This window comes from Salvelinus namaycush, unplaced genomic scaffold, assembly GCF_016432855.1.
Source record: "Salvelinus namaycush isolate Seneca unplaced genomic scaffold, SaNama_1.0 Scaffold392, whole genome shotgun sequence".
Classification (NCBI taxonomy): domain Eukaryota; kingdom Metazoa; phylum Chordata; class Actinopteri; order Salmoniformes; family Salmonidae; genus Salvelinus; species Salvelinus namaycush.
In genome coordinates, this window is record NW_024060919.1 from 60,936 (window position 1) to 87,078 (window position 26,143).

General features: G+C 47.7%; 1 protein-coding gene and 1 long non-coding RNA gene across 3 annotated transcripts in view; both read right to left on the reverse strand.

Moving 5' to 3' along the window:
* Positions 1-438: 438 nt before the first annotated feature.
* LOC120040924 lies at positions 439-2,568 on the reverse strand. Its single transcript, XR_005475803.1, has 2 exons — positions 1,547-2,568; positions 439-1,457 (listed from the first exon to the last, which is right to left on the reverse strand). It is a non-coding gene; the product is annotated as an uncharacterized LOC120040924 (long non-coding RNA).
* Positions 2,569-3,370: 802 nt separating this feature from the next.
* Positions 3,371-26,143, reverse strand: part of LOC120040921 (CDK5 and ABL1 enzyme substrate 2-like) — a 91,269-nt gene continuing 68,496 nt past the window's right edge. For both annotated transcript variants that reach the window (XM_038985905.1, XM_038985904.1), the window contains 5 exons: positions 22,377-22,533; positions 18,259-18,356; positions 6,105-6,211; positions 5,728-5,932; positions 3,371-3,570 (listed from right to left, as the gene is read on the reverse strand). In XM_038985905.1, the coding sequence (XP_038841833.1) occupies positions 3,430-3,570; positions 5,728-5,932; positions 6,105-6,211; positions 18,259-18,356; positions 22,377-22,533 (708 nt within the window). In that variant the 3' untranslated portion in view covers positions 3,371-3,429. The remainder of the gene's footprint in view (positions 3,571-5,727; positions 5,933-6,104; positions 6,212-18,258; positions 18,357-22,376; positions 22,534-26,143) is intronic.

A 26,143-nucleotide genomic window follows, 5' to 3' on the forward strand; every position in this document is an offset into this window, starting at 1 on the left:
TTGTCCATTTCCTCAAATCATCATTCATTGGATATCTCCTCTGTACTGTTACTGCAATGTTGCCCACTAGATGGCGCTAACAACCGTTCACTCCACTGACGTTCACAGTGTTAACCCATAGCAATAACAACACAGACACACTCTACCATCCTGGACATATCTATACTCTATTCTACTGTTAAAATGAACCATACTGTCTGACAACACATTGCAAATGTATGATTCTGTTCACAGTATCTCTTTGGGGAATGTGGCAAAAAAAAAAAAAATCCCTTTTTGAAAAACGTATCTTAACCAAGGCCTAACTTCTGATTGACTTGAAAAACGTATCTTAACCAAGGCCTAACTTCTGATTGACTTGAAAAACGTATCTTAACCAAGGCCTAACTTCTGATTGACTTGAAAAACGTATCTTAACCAAGGCCTAACTTCTGACTGACTTGAAAAACGTATCTTAACCAAGGCCTAACTTCTGACTGACTTGAAAAACGTATCTTAACCAAGGCCTAACTTCTGACTGACTTGAAAAACGTATCTTAACCAAGGCCTAACTTCTGATTGACTTGAAAAACGTATCTTAACCAAGGCCTAACTTCTGACTGACTTGAAAAACGTATCTTAACCAAGGCCTAACTTCTGACTGACTTGAAAAACGTATCTTAACCAAGGCCTAACTTCTGACTGACTTGAAAAACGTATCTTAACCAAGGCCTAACTTCTGACTGAATCTAAACTGTTTATGAAAGTGCTATAATCATAATAACACAACATTATAACAGTGTGACTGAGCAAAGTTGTCTTTCCCTCAAAGAAAATTTAAACTTAGACACTGAATGAAATGAAAAACACATTGAAATGAAAGACAAGGAAATAGCAATAGGATTAATACAGGATCAGACATATTACCTCAATAGCCTTCATAGTGTACTGAAGAAGAAAATAACAACGATAAATAAATGGTTGTACAAAATGTAAAAGTCTAAAACAGTTGAATGTAAAATGAAGATGCATTAAAAAAAAATTTAAAAACGGAACATTCTAACAAGGTGTTTGTCCCAAATGACACCCTATCAGCCTATATACCGCTTTATTTCTGGTCAGAAGTAGTGCACTACATAGGCACTAGTGTGCCATTTAGGATGCCAACCAAAGGGATATACGGTGGCACATGTTCAGACGGACATAAACAGTAAACATGCTTCGGAGGAGGAAGTGGAACACAACGCACCATAGAATGTGCTTAGATCATTGTAGTCAATGTCACCTCTAACATAGAGTTGAATAATACACTGCATCTCTGTATATATATATATATATATGCTGTAGTAACTCAGTAACAAGGGTAGGAAGATCAGGCTCCTTTCATAGCAATAATCACCACCATCACTTCAATACACAAAGAGTACTATAGGGAATAGGGCTCTATTAGGGATGACACCTTTACTAAGGGATGACACCTTTACTAAGGGATGCTTGGTTAGGGAATAGGGCTCTATTAGGGATGACACCTTTACTAAGGGATGACACCTTTACTTAGGGATGACACCTTTACTAAGGGATGCTTGGTTAGGGAATAGGGCTCTATTAGGGATGACACCTTTACTAAGGGATGACACCTTTACTAAGGGATGCTTGGTTAGGGAATAGGGCTCTATTAGGGATGACACCTTTACTAAGGGATGACACCTTTACTAAGGGATGCTTGGTTAGGGAATAGGGGTCTATTAGGGATGACACCTTTACTAAGGGACGCTTGGTTATAATGCTGGAAGAAGACTTCTGTGAGTTACACTACAAAGAGGTGCAAAATAATGAACTGGTTTGGTTATAATATAAACATCCCTTATTTTTCAAAGAAATAGATCAAATATAATAAATAAACATAAAAAATAAAAAAAATAGGATCAATAAATGAAACTGCTTTTTTTGTTAAATCTGATGTTTCTTGTATTTGTTTTCCCTTTAACATGCTGGCAGGAAGGTGCTGGAGAAGGTTCTTCCCTGGTTCCTTTGTTACTCTTATGTCTGATTCCCACTAGAAGACCAAACCAAACTGGCCTGGTTACACGTCCACCATAGCTGCTGGAACGGACAATGTGAAACGAGAAGAAAACCTGAACGGTACAGTACAGTTTAGGTCAGCCCTATATGAAGCATAACTGGTATTCTTGCAAAGTGTGACACCTCACGTTCGATAAACAATGCTACCGCTGAACTTTAGCACCCCCTTGTGGCACGTGGAAGCATGGCCACGTTCAGGTTTAGAATGTGTAGTAATTATATATACTGTATGTTGATAATAATACCAGCAAATGTAGGAAGACTGATCGGTGTAATTTATACTTCTTCAAGGTGAGAGTAAAATACCAGTGTCGTTACTGAGGTGAGTAAGCCTCTGAGTTTATGGTGCTTAGCACAGGAGGTTGGTGGCACCTTAATTGGGGAGGATGGGCTCGTGGTAATGGCTGGAGTGGAATGGTATCAAACACATGGTTTCCAGGTGTGGGGGCAGAGTATTCCCTCAACAGCCTCCAGACCCGAGCATGTGTAGCTCCTCCCCTCACCCCACCCCCATGTCCAGTCTCCAGACCCTAGCAGGTGTAGCTCCTCCCCTCACCCCACCCCCATGTCCAGTCTCCAGACCCTAGTAGGCGTGGCTCCTCCCCTCACCCCACCCCCATGTCCAGTCTCCAGACCCGAGCAGGTGTAGCTCCTCCCCTCACTCCACCCCCATGTCCAGTCTCCAGACCCGAGCAGGTGTAGCTCCTCCCCTCACCCCACCCCCATGTCCAGTCTCCAGACCCTAGTAGGCGTGGCTCCTCCCCTCACCCCACCCCCATGTCCAGTCTCCAGACCCGAGCAGGTGTAGCTCCTCCCCTCACCCCACCCCCATGTCCAGTCTCCAGACCCTAGTAGGCGTGGCTCCTCCCCTCACCCCACCCCCATGTCCAGTCTCCAGACCCGAGCATGTGTAGCTCCTCCCCTCCCCTCACCCCCATGTCCAGTCTCCAGACCCTAGTAGGCATGGCTCCTCCCCTCACTCCACCCCCATGTCCAGTCTCCAGACCCTAGCAGGTGTAGCTCCTCCCCTCATCCCACCCCCATGTCCAGTCTCCAGACCCTAGTAGGCATGGCTCCTCCCCTCACTCCACCCCCATGTCCAGTCTCCAGACCCTAGCAGGTGTAGCTCCTCCCCTCACCCCACCCCCATGTCCAACCTCCAGACCCTAGTAGGCGTGGCTCCTCCCCTCACTCCACCCCCATGTCCAGTCTCCAGACCCTAGCAGGTGTAGCTCCTCACCCCACCCCCATGTCCAACCTCCAGACCCTAGTAGGCGTGGCTCCTCCCCTCACCCCACCCCCATGTCCAACCTCCAGACCCTAGTAGGCGTGGCTCCTGTCCACGTGGGTGCAGCAGTGGGTGTGGCCCTAGTTCTGCTGCACCAGTCGTCGGTAGTGTGGCATGATGGCTCTCTCAGGCAGGTACAGAGCCATCTCCAGGGCAACAAGGATAGTGAACTCAAACGGGATCAACTCCCGCCGACTGATACGGAAACGCTCCTCTAGTTTCTGCAGAGGAAGAGGAGGAAGGAAGAGGAGGAAGAGGAGGGAAGAGGAGGGAAGAGGAGGGAAGAGGAGGAAGAGAGCTGTTAGGAAAGTTGTGTTGCTCTACTGTTGCCCGTACAGATCCTTCACAGGGTTTCCTGTACACTAAGACCTGACCTTTAGCAACCTAATATGAGTAAATATAATTAATATACACTATATATACTAAAGTATGTGGACACCCCTTCAAATTAGTGGATTCGGCTAATTCAGCCACACCTGTGACTGACAGACGTATAAAATCGAGCACACAGCCATGCAATCTCCGTAGACAAACATTGGCAGTAGAATGGCCTGTACTGAAGAGCTCAGTGACTTTCAACGTGGCACCGTCATAGGACGCCAGCTTTCTACTTACAGCTGTCCCGGTCAACTGTAAGTGCTGTTATTGTGAATTGGAAACGTCTAGGAGCAACAACGGCTCAGCCGCAAAGTGGTAGCCCACACAAGCTAACAGAACAGTTCTGAAGCGCATAGCGAGTAAAAATCGTCTTTCTTCGGTTGTAACACTCACTACTGAGTCCCAAAATGCCCCTGGAAGCAACCTCAGCACAATAACTGTTTGTCGGGAGCTTCATGAAATGGGTTTCCATGGCTGAGCAGCCGCCCACAAGCCTAAGATCACCATGCGCAATGCCAAGCGTCGGCTGGAGTGGTGTAAAACTCGCTTCACCATCTGAAAGTCCCACCGACGAATCTGGGTTTGGCGGATGCCAGGAGAACACTACCTGCCAGAACGCAGAGTGTCAACTGTAAAGTTTGGTGGAGGAGAAATAATGGTATGTGACTGTTTTTTTATGGTTCGGGCTCGGCCCCTTAGTTCCAGTGATGGGAAATCTTAACAATGACATTCTAGACAATTCTGTGCTTCCACTTTGTGGCAACAGTTTGGGGAAGGCCCTTTCCTGTTTCAGCATGACAATGCCCCCGTGCACAAAGCGAGGTCTATACAGAAATGTTTTGTCGAGATCAGTGTGGAAGAACTTGACTGGCCTGGAGAGCCCTGACCTCAACCCATCGAACACCTTTGGGATGAATTGGAACACCGACTGCGAGCCAGGCCTAATCGCCCAACATCAGTGCCCGACCTCACTAATGCTCTTGTGGCTGAATGGAAGCAAGTCCCCCGCAGCAATGTTCCAACATCTAGTGGAAAGTCTTCCCAGAAGAATGGAGGCTGTTATAGCAGCAAAGCAGGGACCAACTCCATATTAAATGCCCGTGATTTTGGAATGAGATGTTTGACGAGCAGGTGTCCACATACTTTTGGTCATGTAGTGTATGTGAGGACTGAAAGTTGTCCCTGTTCAACATCTAATGTCATCGTGTCTCCAATAACGGCTGATCTGTTTTAAAACAAGAATATGACGCCAAGACACACTGGAATGTCTCCTGTGCTCTGCTCCCTCTTCCCGCTCTCAGTTTCTGAGACCAGGTATAGGCTTAAAATAGATCCAGGAAACCAGCCCAGACCTTTGTGTTTTCAAAGAGTATGACTCCATAAAGATACACATACACGTGCAGAATGTGAAAGATGCATACATAAAGCCTTCATATAGCATACATAAAGCCTTCATATAGCATACATAAAGCCTTCATTTGGCATACATAAAGCCTTCATTTGGCATACATAAAGCCTTCATATAGCATACATAAAGCATTCATATAGCATACATAAAGCCTTCATTTGGCATACATAAAGCCTTCATATAGCATACATAAAGCCTTCATATAGCATACATAAAGGCTTTATAGAACATACATAAAGCCTTCATATAGCATACAAAGTCTTCATATAGCATACATAAAGCCTTCATATAGCATACATAAAGCCTTCATATAGCATACATAAAGGCTTTATAGAACATACATAAAGCCTTCATATAGCATACATAAAGCCTTCATATAGCATACATAAAGGCTTTATAGAACATACATAAAGCCTTCATATAGCATACATAAAGCCTTCATATAGCATACATAAAGCCTTCATATAGCATACATAAAGGCTTTATAGAACATACATAAAGTCTTCATATAGCATACATAAAGGCTTCATGTAGCATACATAGATGGTTGACAAAACATTTTGAGGTTTATGTCATTCAAAAAGGACAATACATCTATGAGCTGAGTGACGTCCTGCTTCTTGAGGTCGCTGCTGATCTTAGCGGCGAGCAGCACGCAGGCTCCAGAGACCAACTTCCTGTTGTGTTTGTTGAGTCGCCCCTGCAGGACCAGCTTCTCAAAGTAAACAAACGCCATCGCCACGGTGACCGCCTGCAGGCCGCAGTCGTCACCCACCGTACGCATCTCTCTCTTTAGACTGGAGGAGAGAGGGGGGGGGGGGGGAAGAGGGGGGAGGGAGAGAGGGAGAGGGAGAGGGGGGAGGGATAGGGGGGGAGGAAAGGCAGGTGTTAGGATTAGAGTAAGACTAAGCATACTGAACATCTATGGACATGACCACACGCACGCGCACACGCACTACAGTAGTATACCTTCTGATCTTGCTGAGAGTCAGCTTGACATGAGGAAACTTCTCTTTAAACGTCTCGTTCATGTCCTTCTTCAGATCAGACGGCTTCACGTACTCTATCACTGTCGTCTAGAGGGGGAGAGATAGGGAGGGAGGGAGAGAGAGGGAGGGAGGGAGAGAGGGAGGGAGGGAGAGAGGGAGAGAGGGAGAGAGGGAGAGTGAGGTGGACAGGGAGGGAGGGAGAAAGGGAGCGAGAGAGAGAGAGGGAGGGAGGGAAAGAGAGAGGGAGGGAAATAGGGAGGGAGGGAGAAAGGGAGAGGTGGACAGGGAGAAAGGGAGAGAGGGAAAGAGGGAGGGAGGGACAGAGGGAAAGGGAGAGAGAGAGAGAGAGAGAGAGAGAGAGAGAGAGGGAGAGAGAGAGGGAAAGAGGGAGGGAGCGACAGAGGGAGAGAGAGACAATATTTAACTTCTGTATAGTGTTTTTGGTTGGCACAATGACAAGGAGGTCCATTAATGATATCTAATAATGATATCTAATAATGATATCTTTACATGAATGGACTCCTGTACTGTACACTGTGTATACTAGTAAAATAAACCTGTACATGTCAATAAATATATATTTACAGTATACACAGTGTACCATTCCATAGAGTCTGGTATCACAGCCTGAATACAGCCCTTAGCCGTGGTACTGAGGGCTCCAACATTACTGGCACCCCTGACTGGCAATGCACAAACAATACTTTAAACAATATAAACCATATCATTATAGAGACAAACTCAAAATACCAACATGTGAAAAATACTGTACGATATTAATGTTACAATGGAACCCACCAAAATAATTTATTGATTTAATTAAAAATCAATGTCCTCCAAATCAAGGTTTCACAATTAATGGCACCCTTAAATATTATTGTAAATAACATCTACCAAAATTAAACCAGGAATTATATTCCACTTATTTAAGTTGATCTAAGTGTTAAGGAACTATATTGAGCCATTACATCACTTCCTGTTTCACTAGGGTATAAAAATGAGGTAACACACATGCAATATCCCTTTGTCATCCAACACCATGAAGAAAACAAAAGAACTGTCAGTTCAAAAGAGACAGATGGTCGTAGACCTTCATAAATCTGGTTATGGCTACAAGAAGATCCACAAACGATTGAATATACCACTGAGCACTGTCAGGGCAATTATTAAAACATTCAAAAGATATGGAACAGTTGAAAACCTCACGGGTAGAGGATGCAAATGCATTTTGCCCCCCAGGATAGGGAGGAGGATGGTGAGAGAAGCAACAAAATCCCCAAGAATCACTGTGAAAGAATTGCAGGCCTTGGTGGCGTCTTGGGGTCACCAGGGTTCAAAAAGCACCATCAGACGCCACCTCCACAACCACAGGCTCTTTGGAAGAGTTGCCAGAAGAAAGCCCTTTCTGACCACCAGACACAGACGCCACCTCCACAACCACAGGCTCTTTGGAAGAGTTGCCAGAAGAAAGCCCTTTCTGACCACAAGACACAGACGCCACCTCCACAACCACAGGCTCGTTGGAAGAGTTGCCAGAAGAAAGCCCTTTCTGACCACCAGACACAGACGCCACCTCCACAACCACAGGCTCTTTGGAAGGGTTGCCAGAAGAAAGCCCTTTCTGACCACCAGACACAGACGCCACCTCCACAACCACAGGCTCTCTGGAAGGGTTGCCAGAAGAAAGCCCTTTCTGACCACCAGACAGACGCCACCTCCACAACCACAGGCTCTCTGGAAGGGTTGCCAGAAGAAAGCCCTTTCTGACCACCAGACACAGACGCCACCTCCACAACCACAGGCTCTCTGGAAGGGTTGCCAGAAGAAAGCCCTTTCTGACCACCAGACACAGACGCCACCTCCACAACCACAGGCTCTTTGGAAGGGTTGCCAGAAGAAAGCCCTTTCTGACCACCAGACACAGACGCCACCTCCACAGGCTCTTTGGAAGGGTTGCCAGAAGAAAGCCCTTTCTGACCACCAGACACAGACGCCACCTCCACAACCACAGGCTCTTTGGAAGGGTTGCCAGAAGAAAGCCCTTTCTGAACCCAAGACACAGACGCCACCTCCACAACCACAGGCTCTTTGGAAGGGTTGCCAGAAGAAAGCCCTTTCTGACCCCAAGACACAGACGCCACCTCCACAACCACAGGCTCTCTGGAAGGGTTGCCAGAAGAAAGCCCTTTCTGACCCCAAGACACAGACGCCACCTCCACAACCACAGGCTCTTTGGAAGGGTTGCCAGAAGAAAGCCCTTAATGACCATAAGACACAGACGCCACCTCCACAACCACAGGCTCTCTGGAAGGGTTGCCAGAAGAAAGCCCTTTCTGACCCCAAGACACAGACGCAAGCGCTTGGAGTTTGCCAAACATCATTTAAATTATGATTGGAAGAAGGTGCTCTGGTCAGATGAGACCAAAATGTAACGTTTTGGTCAGATACAGCATCAGTGTGTTTGGCGTCGAAACAGAGATGCATACAAGGAGAGGTACCTCATGCCCACGGTGAAACAGAGATGGAGACAAGGAGAGGCACCTCATACCCACAGTGAAACAGAGATGGAGACAAGGAGAGGCACCTCATACCCACAGTGAAACAGAGATGCATACAAGGAGAGGCACCTCATACTCACGGTGAAACAGAGATGCATACAAGGAGAGGCACCTCATACTCACGGTGAAACAGAGATGGAGACAAGGAGAGGCACCTCATACCCACAGTGAAACAGAGATGCATACAAGGAGAGGCACCTCATACCCACGGTGAAACAGAGATGGAGACAAGGAGAGGCACCTCATACCCACGGTGAAACAGAGATGCATACAAGGAGAGGCACCTCATACCCACGGTGAAACAGAGATGCAGACAAGGAGAGGCACCTCATACCCATGGTGAAACAGAGATGTATACAAGGAGAGGCACCTCATACCCACGGTGAAACAGAGATGCATACAAGGAGAGGCACCTCATACCCACGGTGAAACAGAGATGCAGACAAGGAGAGGCACCTCATACCCACGGTGAAACAGAGATGTATACAAGGAGAGGCACCTCATACCCACGGTGAAACAGAGATGTATACAAGGAGAGGCACCTCATACCCACGGTGAAACAGAGATGCATACAAGGAGAGGCACCTCATACCCACGGTGAAACAGAGATGCAGACAAGGAGAGGCACCTCATACCCACGGTGAAACAGAGATGCAGACAAGGAGAGGCACCTCATACCCACGGTGAAACAGAGATGCAGACAAGGAGAGGCACCTCATACCCACGGTGAAACAGAGATGCAGACAAGGACAGGCACCTCATACCCACGGTGAAACAGAGATGGAGACAAGGAGAGGCACCTCATACCCACGGTGAAACAGAGATGCAGACAAGGACAGGCACCTCATACCCACGGTGAAACAGAGATGGAGACAAGGAGAGGCACCTCATACTCACGGTGAAACAGAGATGCAGACAAGGAGAGGCACCTCATACCCACGGTGAAACAGAGATGGAGACAAGGAGAGGCACCTCATACCCACAGTGAAACAGAGATGGAGACAAGGAGAGGCACCTCATACCCACGGTGAAACAGAGATGGAGACAAGGAGAGGCACCTCATACCCACGGTGAAACAGAGATGCAGACAAGGAGAGGCACCTCATACCCACGGTGAAACAGAGATGCAGACAAGGAGAGGCACCTCATACCCACGGTGAAACAGAGATGCATACAAGGAGAGGCACCTCATACCCACGGTGAAACAGAGATGCAGACAAGGAGAGGCACCTCATACCCACGGTGAAACAGAGATGGAGACAAGGAGAGGCACCTCATACCCACAGTGAAACAGAGATGCATACAAGGAGAGGCACCTCATACTCACGGTGAAACAGAGATGCAGACAAGGAGAGGCACCTCATACCCACGGTGAAACAGAGATGCATACAAGGAGAGGCACCTCATACCCACGGTGAAACAGAGATGCAGACAAGGAGAGGCACCTCATACCCACGGTGAAACAGAGATGCAGACAAGGAGAGGCACCTCATACCCACGGTGAAACAGAGATGCCTACAAGGAGAGGCACCTCATACCCACGGTGAAACAGAGATGCAGACAAGGAGAGGCACCTCATACTCACGGTGAAACAGAGATGCAGACAAGGAGAGGCACCTCATACCCACAGTGAAACAGAGATGGAGACAAGGAGAGGCACCTCATACTCACGGTGAAACAGAGATGTATACAAGGAGAGGCACCTCATACCCACGGTGAAACAGAGATGCAGACAAGGACAGGCACCTCATACTCACGGTGAAACAGAGATGGAGACAAGGAGAGGCACCTCATACTCACGGTGAAACAGAGATGCCTACAAGGAGAGGCACCTCATACCCACGGTGAAACAGAGATGGAGACAAGGAGAGGCACCTCATACTCACGGTGAAACAGAGATGCAGACAAGGAGAGGCACCTCATACCCACGGTGAAACAGAGATGCCTACAAGGAGAGGCACCTCATACCCACGGTGAAACAGAGATGGAGACAAGGAGAGGCACCTCATACTCACGGTGAAACAGAGATGCAGACAAGGAGAGGCACCTCATACCCACGGTGAAACAGAGATGTATACAAGGAGAGGCACCTCATACCCACGGTGAAACAGAGATGGAGACAAGGAGAGGCACCTCATACTCACGGTGAAACAGAGATGCCTACAAGGAGAGGCACCTCATACCCACGGTGAAACAGAGATGTATACAAGGAGAGGCACCTCATACCCACGGTGAAACAGAGATGGAGACAAGGAGAGGCACCTCATACCCACGGTGAAACAGAGATGGAGACAAGGAGAGGCACCTCATACTCACGGTGAAACAGAGATGCCTACAAGGAGAGGCACCTCATACCCACGGTGAAACAGAGATGTATACAAGGAGAGGCACCTCATACCCACGGTGAAACAGAGATGTATACAAGGAGAGGCACCTCATACCCACGGTGAAACAGAGATGCATACAAGGAGAGGCACCTCATACCCACGGTGAAACAGAGATGCATACAAGGAGAGGCACCTCATACCCACGGTGAAACAGAGATGTATACAAGGAGAGGCACCTCATACCCACGGTGAAACAGAGATGGAGACAAGGAGAGGTACCTCATACCCACGGTGAAACAGAGATGGAGACAAGGAGAGGCACCTCATACTCACGGTGAAACAGAGATGCCTACAAGGAGAGGCACCTCATACCCACGGTGAAACAGAGATGTATACAAGGAGAGGCACCTCATACCCACGGTGAAACAGAGATGTATACAAGGAGAGGCACCTCATACCCACGGTGAAACAGAGATGCATACAAGGAGAGGCACCTCATACCCACGGTGAAACAGAGATGCATACAAGGAGAGGCACCTCATACCCACGGTGAAACAGAGATGTATACAAGGAGAGGCACCTCATACCCACGGTGAAACAGAGATGGAGACAAGGAGAGGTACCTCATACCCACGGTGAAACAGAGATGGAGACAAGGAGAGGCACCTCATACTCACGGTGAAACAGAGATGTATACAAGGAGAGGCACCTCATACCCACGGTGAAACAGAGATGGAGACAAGGAGAGGCACCTCATACCCACGGTGAAACAGAGATGCAGACAAGGAGAGGCACCTCATACTCACGGTGAAACAGAGATGCCTACAAGGAGAGGCACCTCATACCCACGGTGAAACAGAGATGGAGACAAGGAGAGGCACCTCATACCCACGGTGAAACAGAGATGCAGACAAGGAGAGGCACCTCATACTCACGGTGAAACAGAGATGTATACAAGGAGAGGCACCTCATACTCACGGTGAAACAGAGATGCAGACAAGGAGAGGCACCTCATACTCACGGTGAAACAGAGATGGAGACAAGGAAAGGCACCTCATACCCACGGTGAAACAGAGATGCAGACAAGGAGAGGCACCTCATACTCACGGTGAAACAGAGATGTATACAAGGAGAGGCACCTCATACTCACGGTGAAACAGAGATGCAGACAAGGAGAGGCACCTCATACCCACGGTGAAACAGAGATGGAGACAAGGAAAGGCACCTCATACCCACGGTGAAACAGAGATGGAGACAAGGAGAGGCACCTCATACTCACGGTGAAACAGAGATGCAGACAAGGAGAGGCACCTCATACTCACGGTGAAACAGAGATGTATACAAGGAGAGGCACCTCATACCCACGGTGAAACAGAGATGTATACAAGGAGAGGCACCTCATACTCACGGTGAAACAGAGATGTATACAAGGAGAGGCACCTCATACCCACGGTGAAACAGAGATGCATACAAGGAGAGGTACCTCATACCCACGGTGAAACAGAGATGGAGACAAGGAGAGGCACCTCATACTCACGGTGAAACAGAGATGAGGACAAGGAGAGGCACCTCATACCCACGGTGAAACAGAGATGCAGACAAGGAGAGGCACCTCATACCCACGGTGAAACAGAGATGGAGACAAGGAGAGGCACCTCATACCCACGGTGAAACAGAGATGGAGACAAGGAAAGGCACCTCATACCCACGGTGAAACAGAGATGCATACAAGGAGAGGCACCTCATACTCACGGTGAAACAGAGATGCCTACAAGGAGAGGCACCTCATACTCACGGTGAAACAGAGATGCCTACAAGGAGAGGCACCTCATACCCACGGTGAAACAGAGATGCAGACAAGGAGAGGTACCTCATACCCACGGTGAAACAGAGATGCATACAAGGAGAGGCACCTCATACTCACGGTGAAACAGAGATGCAGACAAGGAGAGGCACCTCATACCCACGGTGAAACAGAGATGGATACAAGGAGAGGCACCTCATACCCACGGTGAAACAGAGATGCATACAAGGAGAGGCACCTCATACTCACGGTGAAACAGAGATGCATACAAGGAGAGGCACCTCATACCCACGGTGAAACAGAGATGGAGACAAGGAGAGGCACCTCATACCCACGGTGAAACAGAGATGGAGACAAGGAGAGGCACCTCATACCCACGGTGAAACAGAGATGTATACAAGGAGAGGCACCTCATACTCACGGTGAAACAGAGATGCATACAAGGAGAGGCACCTCATACCCACGGTGAAACAGAGATGGAGACAAGGACAGGCACCTCATACTCACGGTGAAACAGAGATGCAGACAAGGAGAGGCACCTCATACCCACGGTGAAACAGAGATGCATACAAGGAGAGGCACCTCATACCCACGGTGAAACAGAGATGGAGACAAGGAGAGGCACCTCATACCCACGGTGAAACAGAGATGTATACAAGGAGAGGCACCTCATACCCACGGTGAAACAGAGATGCATACAAGGACAGGTACCTCATACCCACGGTGAAACAGAGATGGAGACAAGGAGAGGTACCTCATACCCACGGTGAAACAGAGATGCATACAAGGAGAGGCACCTCATACTCACGGTGAAACAGAGATGCAGACAAGGAGAGGCACCTCATACCCACGGTGAAACAGAGATGTATACAAGGAGAGGCACCTCATACCCACGGTGAAACAGAGATGCATACAAGGAGAGGCACCTCATACCCACGGTGAAACAGAGATGCATACAAGGAGAGGCACCTCATACTCACGGTGAAACAGAGATGTATACAAGGAGAGGCACCTCATACCCACGGTGAAACAGAGATGTATACAAGGAGAGGCACCTCATACTCACGGTGAAACAGAGATGCATACAAGGAGAGGCACCTCATACCCACGGTGAAACAGAGATGGAGACAAGGAGAGGCACCTCATACCCACGGTGAAACAGAGATGTATACAAGGAGAGGCACCTCATACCCACGGTGAAACAGAGATGCATACAAGGAGAGGTACCTCATACCCACGGTGAAACAGAGATGGAGACAAGGAGAGGTACCTCATACCCACGGTGAAACAGAGATGGAGACAAGGAGAGGCACCTCATACTCACGGTGAAACAGAGATGGAGACAAGGAGAGGCACCTCATACCCACGGTGAAACAGAGATGCAGACAAGGAGAGGCACCTCATACTCACGGTGAAACAGAGATGGAGACAAGGAGAGGCACCTCATACTCACGGTGAAACAGAGATGCCTACAAGGAGAGGCACCTCATACCCACGGTGAAACAGAGATGGAGACAAGGAGAGGCACCTCATACCCACAGTGAAACAGAGATGGAGACAAGGAGAGGCACCTCATACCCACGGTGAAACAGAGATGGAGACAAGGAGAGGCACCTCATACCCACGGTGAAACAGAGATGCAGACAAGGAGAGGCACCTCATACCCACGGTGAAACAGAGATGCAGACAAGGAGAGGCACCTCATACCCACGGTGAAATATGGTGGTGGGTCAGTGATGTTTTGGGGCTGTTTTATTTCCAGAGGTCCAGGGGCACTGGTTAAGATTGATGGCATAATGAATTCCACCAAGTATCAGGCCATTTTGGCTGACAATCTGGTTGCCTCTGCCGGAAGGCTGGGACTTGGCCGTAGGTGGACTTTCCAACAAGACAATGACCCAAAACACACGTCAAGATCCACACAGAAATGGTTATGTGACAACAAAATCAATGTTTCTGCCATAGCCATCTCAGTCGCCGGACCTCCATCCAATCGAAAACCTGTGGGCTGAGTGGAAGAGGGCAGTTGATAAGCCCAAACCCAAGAATGTGAAGGATCTTGAAAGGATCTGCATAGAGGAATGGTCCAAAATCCCTCCAAATGTGTTCCTTAACCTTGTCAAACATTACAGGGAAAGACTCCATGCTGTTATCCTTGCCAGAGGTGGTGGCACTAAGTACTACATGAGTGCCAATAATTATGAAACCTTGATTTTGGTGAAATGTATTTTGTATTAAATAATTGTCTGATTTTGTTGGGTTCCATTGAAACATGAATAAAGTACAGTATTTCTCACATGTTGGTACTTTGAGTTTCTCTCTATAACAATATAGTTTATATTGTTTAAAGTATTGTTTGTGCATTGCCAGTCAGGGGTGCCAGTAATGTTGGAGCCCACTGTATATTGACCATATATCACAAAACCCCGAGGTGCCTTATTGCTGTTATAAACTGGTTACCAACGTAATTAGAGCAGCAAAAATACATGTTTTTGTCATACCTGTTGTATACGGTCTGATATAACACGGCTGTCAGCCAATCAGCATTCAGGGCTGGAACCACCCAGTTTATAAATTGGCCTCTCTGATAGGTTATGGCTCTGTGCATTGAGCCTCTCTGATAGGTTATGGCTCTGTGCATTGAGCCTCTCTGATAGGTTATGGCTCTGTGCATTGAGCCTCTCTGATAGGTTATGGCTCTGTGCATTGAGCCTCTCTGATAGGTTATGGCTCTGTGCATTGAGCCTCTCTGATAGGTTATGGCTCTGTGCATTAAGCCTCTCTGATAGGTTATGGCTCTGTGCATTGAGCCTCTCTGATAGGTTATGGCGCTGTGCATTGAGCCTCTCTGATAGGTTATGGCTCTGTGCATTGAGCCTCTCTGATAGGTTATGGCTCTGTGCATTAAGCCTCTCTGATAGGTTATGGCTCTGTGCATTAAGCCTCTCTGATAGGTTATGGCTCTGTGCATTAAGCCTCTCTGATAGGTTATGGCTCTGTGCATTGAGCCTCTCTGATAGGTTATGGCTCTGTGCATTAAGCCTCTCTGATAGGTTATGGCTCTGCATTGAGCCTCTCTGATAGGTTATGGCTCTGTGCATTAAGCCTCTCTGATAGGTTATGGCTCTGTGCATTAAGCCTCTCTGATAGGTTATGGCTCTGTGCATTGAGCCTCTCTGATAGGTTATGGCGCTGTGCATTGAGCCTCTCTGATATCACATACATATATTTAGCAGATGTTATTGTGTGTGTAGTGAAATTCTTGTGTTCCTAGCTCCAACAGTGCAGTAATATCTGACAACTCACTACAACACACACTAATCTAACAGTAAAACAGGGAGTGGAGACTAACAATGCAGCAAAATACCTCCTCCCTCCATCACTCATTCTCTCTCCCCATCTCTCATTCTCTTATTCTCTCTCCCCATCGCTCATTCTCTCATTCTCTCTCTCCATCTCTCATTCTCTCTCATTCTCTCTCTCTCCATCTCTTATTCTCTCTCTCCCCATCTCTCATTCTCTCTCTCCCCATCTCTCATTCTCTTATTCTCTCTCCCCATCGCTCATTCTCTCATTCTCTCTCTCCATCTCTCATTCTCTCTCTCTCTCTCTCTCCATCTCTTATTCTCTCTCTCTCCATCTCTTATTCTCTCTCTCTCCTCCCTCCATCACTCATTCTCTCTCCTCCCTCCATCTCTCTCCTCCCTCCATCTCTCATTCTCTCTCCTCCCTCCATCTCTCATTCTCTCTCTCCATCTCTTATTCTCTCTCTCCCCATCTCTCATTCTCTTATTCTCTCTCCTTCCTCCATAACTCATTCTCTCTCCATCTCTCATTCTTTCTCTCATTCTCTTATTCTCTCTCCCCATCTCTCATTCTCTTATTCTCTCTCCCCATCTCTCATTCTCTCTCCATCTCTAATTCTCTTATTCTCTCTCTCCCCATCTCTCATTCTCTTATTCTCTCTCTCCCCATCTCTCATTCTCTTATTCTCTCTCTCCCCATCTCTCATTCTCTTATTCTCTCTCCTCCCTCCATCACTCATTCTCTCTCCTCCCTCCATCTCTCATTCTTTCTCTCCATCTCTTATTCTCTCTCCCCATCTCTCATTCTCTCTCCCCATCTCTCATTCTCTCTCCCCATCTCTCATTCTCTCTCCCCATCTCTCATTCTCTTATTCTCTCTCTCCCCATCTCTCATTCTCTTATTCTCTCTCCCCATCTCTTATTCTCTCTCTCCCCATCTCTCATTCTCTTATTCTCTCTCTCCCCATCTCTCATTCTCTCTCCTCCCTCCATCACTCATTCTCTCTCCATCTCTCATTCTCTCTCCTCCCTCCATCTCGCATTCTCTCTCTCCATCTCTCATTCTCCCTCTACATCTCATTCTCCCTCCATCTCTCATTCTCTCTCTCCTCCATATCTCATTCTCTCTTCTCTTGCTCCCCATCTCCCCACCCCATCCCACCCCCCATCTCTCTCTTCATTCACACCCCATCTCTCTCTCTTCATTCACCCCCCATCTCTCTCTCTCTTCATTCACCCCCATCTCTCTCTCTCTTCATTCACCCCATCTCTCTCTCTCTTCATTCACCCCATCTCTCTCTCTCTTCATTCACCCCATCTCTCTTCATTCACGCCCCATCTCTCTTCATTCACCCCCCATCTCTCTCTCTTCATTCACCCCCAATCTCTCTCTCTTCATTCACCCCCATCTTTCTCTCTTCATTCACCCCCATCTTTCTCTCTTCATTCCCCCCCATCTCTCTCTCTTCATCACCCCCATCTCACCCCCATCTCTCTCTCCTCATTCACCCCCCATCTCTCTCTCTTCATTCACCCCCCATCTTTCTCTCTTCATTCACCCCCATCTCTCTCTCTTCATCACCCCATCTCTCTCTCTTCAATCACCCCCCATCTCTCTCTCTTCAATCACCCCCATCTCTCTCTCTTCATTCACCCCCATCTCTCTCTCTTCATTCACCCCCATCTCTCTCTCTTCATTCACCCCCATCTCTCTCTCTTCATTCACCCCCCCTCTCTCTCTCTCTTCATTCACCCCCCCATCTCTCTCTCTCTTCATTCACCCCCCCATCTCTCTCTCTTCATTCACCTCCCATCTCTCTCTCTTCATTCACCTCCCATCTCTCTCTCTCTCTTCATTCACCCCCCCACCTCTCTCTCTCTTCATTCACCCCCCCATCTCTCTCTCTCTTCATTCACCCCCCATCTCTCTCTCTTCATTCACCCCCCCATCTCTCTCTCTTCATTCACCCCCCATCTCTCTCTCTTCATTCACCTCCCATCTCTCTCTCTTCATTCACCTCCCATCTCTCTCTCTTCATTCACACCCCATCTCTCTCTCTCTCTTCATTCACCCCCCATCTCTCTCTCTCACCATGTATGAGATGAAAATAAGGTGTGTGTGTGTGTGTCTCTCTCTCACCATGTATGAAGCGAAGATCAGGACTCTCTTGTGTTTCCCACAGGGCCACTGGGGGTCACTCAGAAGGTTGGGGTCATAGTCTGATGCGTCATCCACACCTGGAGAGGACAGAAACACACACGTAAATACATATACATGAATAAACAGTGGTTAAACTCAAAAATACTAATACTCTTCATACTTTTCAATAAAACATATATTTTTTAAAGGTATAATCTTTGTAAATGATATCATAAATAGGACTGGTGGAGTTATGTCACAAATGTAGCTAACAAAAATATATGGAAATGTCTACTCTACCCAAAGTTACAACTAACTAATTGCAGCATTACCAGAAATATGGAAGAGGCAAGTGGAAGGGGAAAAGTAAGGAACATGTCTGTCGGCCCTGAATTAGACCAAAAATGGTTAAAGAAAATGTTGATAAATAAAGTATATACCATTGTCATTTAAGGACCAAAAAAATGAACAGCTGTGCCGTATAGATTGCTAAATAGTTGGGAAGAGATTTCCGATGTACCCATTTCCACGGCACATGGTTTATGAATTGATACGCAAAACAACGCCGGATTCAAAACTTCAATTTTTTAATTTAAATTATTATACAAAATTCTTGCAACTAATAGAATGTTATATATATGGTTATATATATACAATCTTCCCAACTCTGCAGATTTTGCTGTGAGGAGGCAGAGTCATTAGATCATTTATTTTGGTATTGTCCATATGTAGCTCGTTTTTGGTCACAGGTCCAGGAATGGCTGAAGAATTGCAACTTTTACCTAGAACTAACACTGCAGATAGCAATACTGGGGGATATGAAAAGCCATAGTCAATCAATTAATACAATTATTATTATTATTATTTTAACAAAAATCATTGATTGGACATGATTTGGAAAGGCACACACTTGTCTATATAAGGTCCCACAGTTGACAGTGCATGTCAGAGCAAAAACCAAGCCATGCGATTGAAGGAATTGTCCGTAGAGCTCCGAGACAGGATTGTGTCGAGCCACAGATCTGGGGAAGGGTATCAAAAAATGTCTGCAGCATTGAAGGTCCCCAAGAACACAGTGGCCTCCATCACTCTAAAATGGAAGAAGTTTGGAACCACCAAGACTCTTCCTAGAGCTGGCCGCCCGGCCAAACTGAGCAATCGGGGGAGAAGGGCCTTGGTCAGGGAGGTGACCAAGAACCTGATGGTCACTCTGACAGAGCTCCAGAGTGCCTCTGTGGAGATGGGAGAACGTTCCAGAAGGACAACCATCTCTGCAACACTCCACCAATCAGGTTCGGAAGCCACTCCTCAGTAAAAGGCACATGACAGTTCGCTTGGAGAAACAAGATTCTCTGGTCTGATGAAACCAAGATTTAACTCTTTGGCCTGAATGCCAAGCGTCATGTCTGGATGAAACATGGCACCATCCCTACAGTTTAGCATGGTGGTGGCAGCATCATTTCTGTGGGGATGTTTTTCAATGTCAGGGACTGTGAGACTAGTGAGGATCGAGGGGAAGATGAACGGAGCAAAGTACAGAGAGATCCTTGATGAAACCTGCTCCAGAGCGCTCAGGACCTCAGACTGGGGCAAAGGTTCACCTTCCAACAGAACAACGACCCTAATCACACAGCCAAGACAATGTAGGAGTGGCTTCGGCACAAGTCTCTGAATGTCCTTGAGTGGCCCAGCCAAAGCCCGGACTGGAACCCAATAGAACATCTCTGGAGAGACCTGAAAATAGCTGTGCAGCAACACTCCCCATCCAACCTGACAGAGCTTGAGAGGATCTGCAGAAAAGTAATGGGATAAACTCCCCAAATACAGGTGTGCCAAGATTGTAGCATCATACCCAAGAAGACTCGAGGCTGTAATCGCTGCCAAAGGTGCTTCAACAAAGTACTGAGTAAAGAGTCTGAATACTTATGTAAATGTGATATTTCAGTTTTTTTTATTTGATGAATTAGCAAACATTACTAAAAACCTGTTTTTGTGATGTCATTATGGGGTATTGTGATGTTCATTATGGGGTATTGTGATGTCATTATGGGGTATTGTGATGTCATTATGGGGTATTGTGATGTCATTATGGGGTATTGTGTGGAGATTGACGAGGGCCATTTTTTTTAAAGAATAAGGCTGTAACGTAACAAAATGTGGAAATAGTCAAGGCGTCTGAATACTTTTCCGAAGGCGCTGTATATTACCTTGTATATTAGTACTATTGTCTCTGAAGCATCGTTTCAGTAAACAGAGTGTTTTCAGCTGCTAGTCCACAGGACATCAGGGCACCACAGACAACCCAGCATGACAGGGCACAGTAAAGCCAGCATGGTGCCAGCGTGGTGCCATACAGTTCATAGTCCTGTGGACAGCATGTGCAGTCAGTCCTCTATATGGTAATAGCTCCCTCTAATGGACTAGGAATTTTCACTATATTACTTAACATATTGCAACCTGGTTAAATAAATACAAAAAATTCCAGTCCTACGTTGGAGTTAAGGTGTCGTTTCTGGGTCAGGGGTCAGGGGTTAGAGCTAGTTCTTACCCAGGTCCAGTCCTACGTTGGAGTTAAGGTTTCGTTTCTGGGTCAGGGGTTAGAGCTAGTTCTTACCCAGGTCCAGTCCTACGTTGGAGTTAAGGTGTCGTTTCTGGGTCAGGGGTCAGGGGTTAGAGCTAGTTCTTACCCAGGTCCAGTCCTACGTTGGAGTTAAGGTGTCGTTTCTGGGTCAGGGGTCAGGGGTTAGAGCTAGTTCTTACCCAGGTCCAGTCCTACGTTGGAGTTAAGGTGTCGTTTCTGGGTCAGGGGTCAGGGGTTAGAGCTAGTTCTTACCCAGGTCCAGTCCCACGTTGCTGTTAAGGTGTCGTTTCTGGGTTAGGGGTCAGGGGTTAGAGCTAGTTCTTACCCAGGTCCAGTCCTACGTTGGAGTTAAGGTGTCGTTTCTGGGTCAGAGGTCAGGGGTTAGAGCTAGTTCTTACCCAGGTCCAGTCCTACGTTGGAGTTAAGGTGTCGTTTCTGGGTCAGGGGTCAGGGGTTAGAGCTAGTTCTTACCCAGGTCCAGTCCTACGTTGGAGTTAAGGTGTCGTTTCTGGGTCAGGGGTCAGGGGTTAGAGCTAGTTCTTACCCAGGTCCAGTCCCACGTTGCTGTTAAGGTGTCGTTTCTGGGTTAGGGGTCAGGGGTTAGAGCTAGTTCTTACCCAGGTCCAGTCCTACGTTGGAGTTAAGGTGTCGTTTCTGGGTCAGAGGTCAGGGGTTAGAGCTAGTTCTTACCCAGGTCCAGTCCTACGTTGGAGTTAAGGTGTCGTTTCTGGGTCAGGGTTAGAGCTAGTTCTTACCCAGGTCCAGTCCTACGTTGGAGTTAAGGTGTCGTTTCTGGGTCAGGGGTTAGAGCTAGTTCTTACCCAGGTCCAGTCCTACGTTGGAGTTAAGGTGTCGTTTCTGGGTCAGGGGTCAGGGGTTAGAGCTAGTTCTTACCCAGGTCCAGTCCCACGTTGGAGTTAAGGAGTCGTTTCTGGGTCAGGGGTCAGGGGTTAGAGCTAGTTCTTACCCAGGTCCAGTCCTACGTTGGAGTTAAGGTGTCGTTTCTGGGTTAGGGGTCAGGGGTTAGAGCTAGTTCTTACCCAGGTCCAGTCCCACGTTGGAGTTAAGGTGTCGTTTCTGGGTTAGGGGTCAGGGGTTAGAGCTAGTTCTTACCCAGGTCCAGTCCCACGTTGGAGTTAAGGTGTCGTTTCTGGGTCAGGGGTCAGGGGTTAGAGCTAGTTCTTACCCAGGTCCAGTCCTACGTTGGAGTTAAGGTGTCGTTTCTGGGTCAGGGGTCAGAGCTAGTTCTTACCCAGGTCCAGTCCTACGTTGGAGTTAAGGTGTCGTTTCTGGGTTAGGGGTCAGGGGTTAGAGCTAGTTCTTACCCAGGTCCAGTCCTACGTTGGAGTTAAGGTGTCGTTTCTGGGTCAGGGGTCAGGGGTTAGAGCTAGTTCTTACCCAGGTCCAGTCCTACGTTGGAGTTAAGGTGTCGTTTCTGGGTCAGGGGTCAGGGGTTAGAGCTAGTTCTTACCCAGGTCCAGTCCCACGTTGGAGTTAAGGTGTCGTTTCTGGGTCAGGGGTTAGAGCTAGTTCTTACCCAGGTCCAGTCCCACGTTGCTGTTTAGCCTGGTTGGGGTGTAGTTTCTGTTCCGGGTCACCTGGTTGAGGGGCACCTGGAGGGTAATGTCCACCGAGGGGGTCTTCTGGCGGACCAGGGCGTTGGTTGGGTATAGAAACTGGGCATATGACACCGTCTATGGAGGAAGATCAATCAACCAGTCAATAAATTAACCAATCAATCAATTAACAGTGCCTTGCAAAAGTATTCATCCCCCTTGGCGTTTTTCCTATTTTGTTGCATTACAACCTGTAATTTAAATAGATTTTTATTTGGATTTCATGTAATGGACATACACAAAATAGTCCAAATTGGTGAAGAGAAATTTAAAAAATTACTTGTTTCAAAAAATTCTAAAAAATAAAACGGAAAAATGGTGTTTGCATTTGTATTCACCCCCTGTACTATGAAGCCCCTAAATAAGATCTGGTGCAACCAATTACCTTCAGAAGTCACATGATTAGTTAAATAAAGTCCACCTTTGTGCAATCTAAGTGTCACATGATCTGTCACATGATCTCAGTATATATACACCTGTTCTGAAAGGCCCGAGAGTCTACAACACCACTAAGCAAGGGGCACCACCCAGCAAGCGGCACCATGAAGACCAAGGAGCTCTCCAAACAGGTCAGGGACAAAGTTGTGGAGAAGTACAGATCAGGGTGGGTTAAAAAATATCAGAAACTTTGAACATCCCACGGAGCCCCATTAAAGCCATTATTAAATAATTGAAAGAATATGGCATCACAACAAACCTGCCAAAAGAGGGCCGCCCACCAAAACTCACAGACCAGGCAAGAAGGATATTAATCAGAGAGGCAACAAAGAGACCAAGATAACCCTGAAGGAGCTGCAAAGCTCCACAGCGGAGATTGGAGTATCTGTACATAGGACCACTTTAAGCCGTACACTCCACAGAGCTGGGCTTTACGGAAGAGTGGCCAGAAAAAAAGCCATTGCTTAAAGAAAAAAATAAGCAAACACATTTGGGGTTCCCATATTCTAAAAGGAATATTCCAAAAGGCATGTGGGAGACTCCCCAAACATATGGTAGACGGTACTCTGGTCAGATGAGACTAAAATTGTGCTTTTTGGCCATCAAGGAAAACATTATGTCTGGCGCAAACCCAACACCTCTCATCACCCCGAGAACCCCATCCCCACAGTGAAGCATGGTGGTGGCAGCATCATGCTGTGGGGATGTTTTTCATCGGCAGGGACTGGGAAACTGCTCAGAATTGAAGGAATGATGGATGGCGCTAAATACAGGGAAATTCTTGAGGGAAACCTGTTTCAGTCTTCCAGACTGAGTTATTACCCAATACCCTGTGTATACAGCCAAGTTGTGTTTATTCCTTGTGTTATTATTCTATTTTAAAAAATCACTGCATTGCTGGAAATGGCTCTTAAGTAAGAATTTCACGGTTAGTCTACACCTGTTGTTTATGAAGCATGTGACAAATACAATTTAATTGATTTTACCTTAGAAATTGCCTGATCGCCTTCTAATGGCCAAAGTAAGAACTGCCGAAACTGCACAGTCAGATGAGAACAATTATTCTGTCAAGGAAAAGTTTATTTTTGTAGAGGCATCCTAAAACAACAGAAACTTGACAGCGCGTAAATGACAGTGCAGGAAATGAAGAAATTGATTAAAATGCTGGACCACCTGTTTTCAGTCCCACCTGTTTTCAGTCCCACCTGTTTTCAGTCCCACCTGTTTAGAGTCCCACCTGTTTTCAGTCCCACCTGTTTTCAGTCCCACCTGTTTTCAGCCCCACCTGTTTTCAGCCCCACCTGTTTAGAGTCCCACCTGTTTTCAGTCCCACCTGTTTTCAGTCCCACCTGTTTTCAGTCCCACCTGTTTAGAGCCCCACCTGTTTTCAGTCCCACCTGTTTTCAGCCCCACCTGTTTAGAGCCCCACCTGTTTTCAGCCCCACCTGTTTTCAGTCCCACCTGTTTTCAGCCCCACCTGTTTTCAGTCCCACCTGTTTTCAGCCCCACCTGTTTAGAGCCCCACCTGTTTAGAGCCCCGCCTGTTTTCAGCCCCGCCTGTTTTCAGTCCCGCCTGTTTTCAGCCCCGCCTGTTTTCAGCCCCGCCTGTTTTCAGCCCCGCCTGTTTTCAGCCCCGCCTGTTTTCAGCCCCGCCTGTTTTCAGCCCCGCCTGTTTTCAGTCCCGCCTGTTTTCAGTCCCGCCTGTTTTCAGTCCCGCCTGTTTTCAGTCCCGCCTGTTTTCAGTCCCACCTGTTTTCAGCCCCACCTGTTTTCAGCCCCACCTGTTTTCAGCCCCACCTGTTTTCAGCCCCACCTGTTTTCAGCCCCACCTGTTCTCAGTCCCACCTGTTCTCAGTCCCACCTGTTTTCAGCCCCACCTGTTTTCAGCCCCACCTGTTTTCAGCCCCACCTGTTTTCAGTCCCACCTGTTTTCAGTCCCACCTGTTTTCAGCCCCACCTGTTTTCAGCCCCACCTGTTTTCAGCCCCACCTGTTTTCAGCCCCACCTGTTTTCAGCCCCACCTGTTTTCAGCCCCACCTGTTTTCAGTCCCACCTGTTTTCAGTCCCACCTGTTTTCAGCCCCACCTGTTTTCAGTCCCACCTGTTTTCAGTCCCACCTGTTTTCAGTCCCACCTGTTTTCAGTCCCACCTGTTCTCAGTCCCACCTGTTCTCAGCCCCACCTGTTTTCAGCCCCACCTGTTTTCAGTCCCACCTGTTTTCAGTCCCACCTGTTTTCAGTCCCACCTGTTTAGAGCCCCACCTGTTTTCAGCCCCACCTGTTTTCAGTCCCACCTGTTTAGAGTCCCACCTGTTCTCAGCCCCACCTGTTCTCAGCCCCACCTGTTTTCAGTCCCACCTGTTTTCAGTCCCACCTGTTTAGAGCCCCACCTGTTTTCAGCCCCACCTGTTTTCAGTCCCACCTGTTTTCAGTCCCACCTGTTTTCAGCCCCACCTGTTTTCAGCCCCACCTGTTTAGAGTCCCACCTGTTCTCAGCCCCACCTGTTTTCAGTCCCACCTGTTTAGAGCCCCACCTGTTTTCAGCCCCACCTGTTTTCAGTCCCACCTGTTTTCAGTCCCACCTGTTTTCAGCCCCACCTGTTTTCAGCCCCACCTGTTTTCAGCCCCACCTGTTTTCAGCCCCACCTGTTTTCAGTCCCACCTGTTTTCAGTCCCACCTGTTTAGAGCCCCACCTGTTTTCAGCCCCACCTGTTTTCAGTCCCACCTGTTTTCAGTCCCACCTGTTTTCAGTCCCACCTGTTTTCAGTCCCACCTGTTCTCAGCCCCACCTGTTTTCAGTCCCACCTGTTTTCAGTCCCACCTGTTTAGAGTCCCACCTGTTTTCAGTCCCACCTGTTTTCAGTCCCACCTGTTTAGAGCCCCACCTGTTTTCAGCCCCACCTGTTTTCAGTCCCACCTGTTTTCAGTCCCACCTGTTTTCAGTCCCACCTGTTGTCAGTCCCACCTGTTGTCAGTCCCACCTGTTGTCAGTCCCACCTGTTCTCAGCCCCACCTGTTTTCAGTCCCACCTGTTCTCAGTCCCACCTGTTCTGTCCCACCTGTTTTCAGTCCCACCTGTTTTCAGTCCCACCTGTTTTCAGTCCCACCTGTTTTCAGTCCCACCTGTTTTCAGTCCCACCTGTTTTCAGTCCCACCTGTTTAGAGCCCCACCTGTTTTCAGCCCCACCTGTTTTCAGCCCCACCTGTTTTCAGCCCCACCTGTTTTCAGCCCCACCTGTTTTCAGCCCCA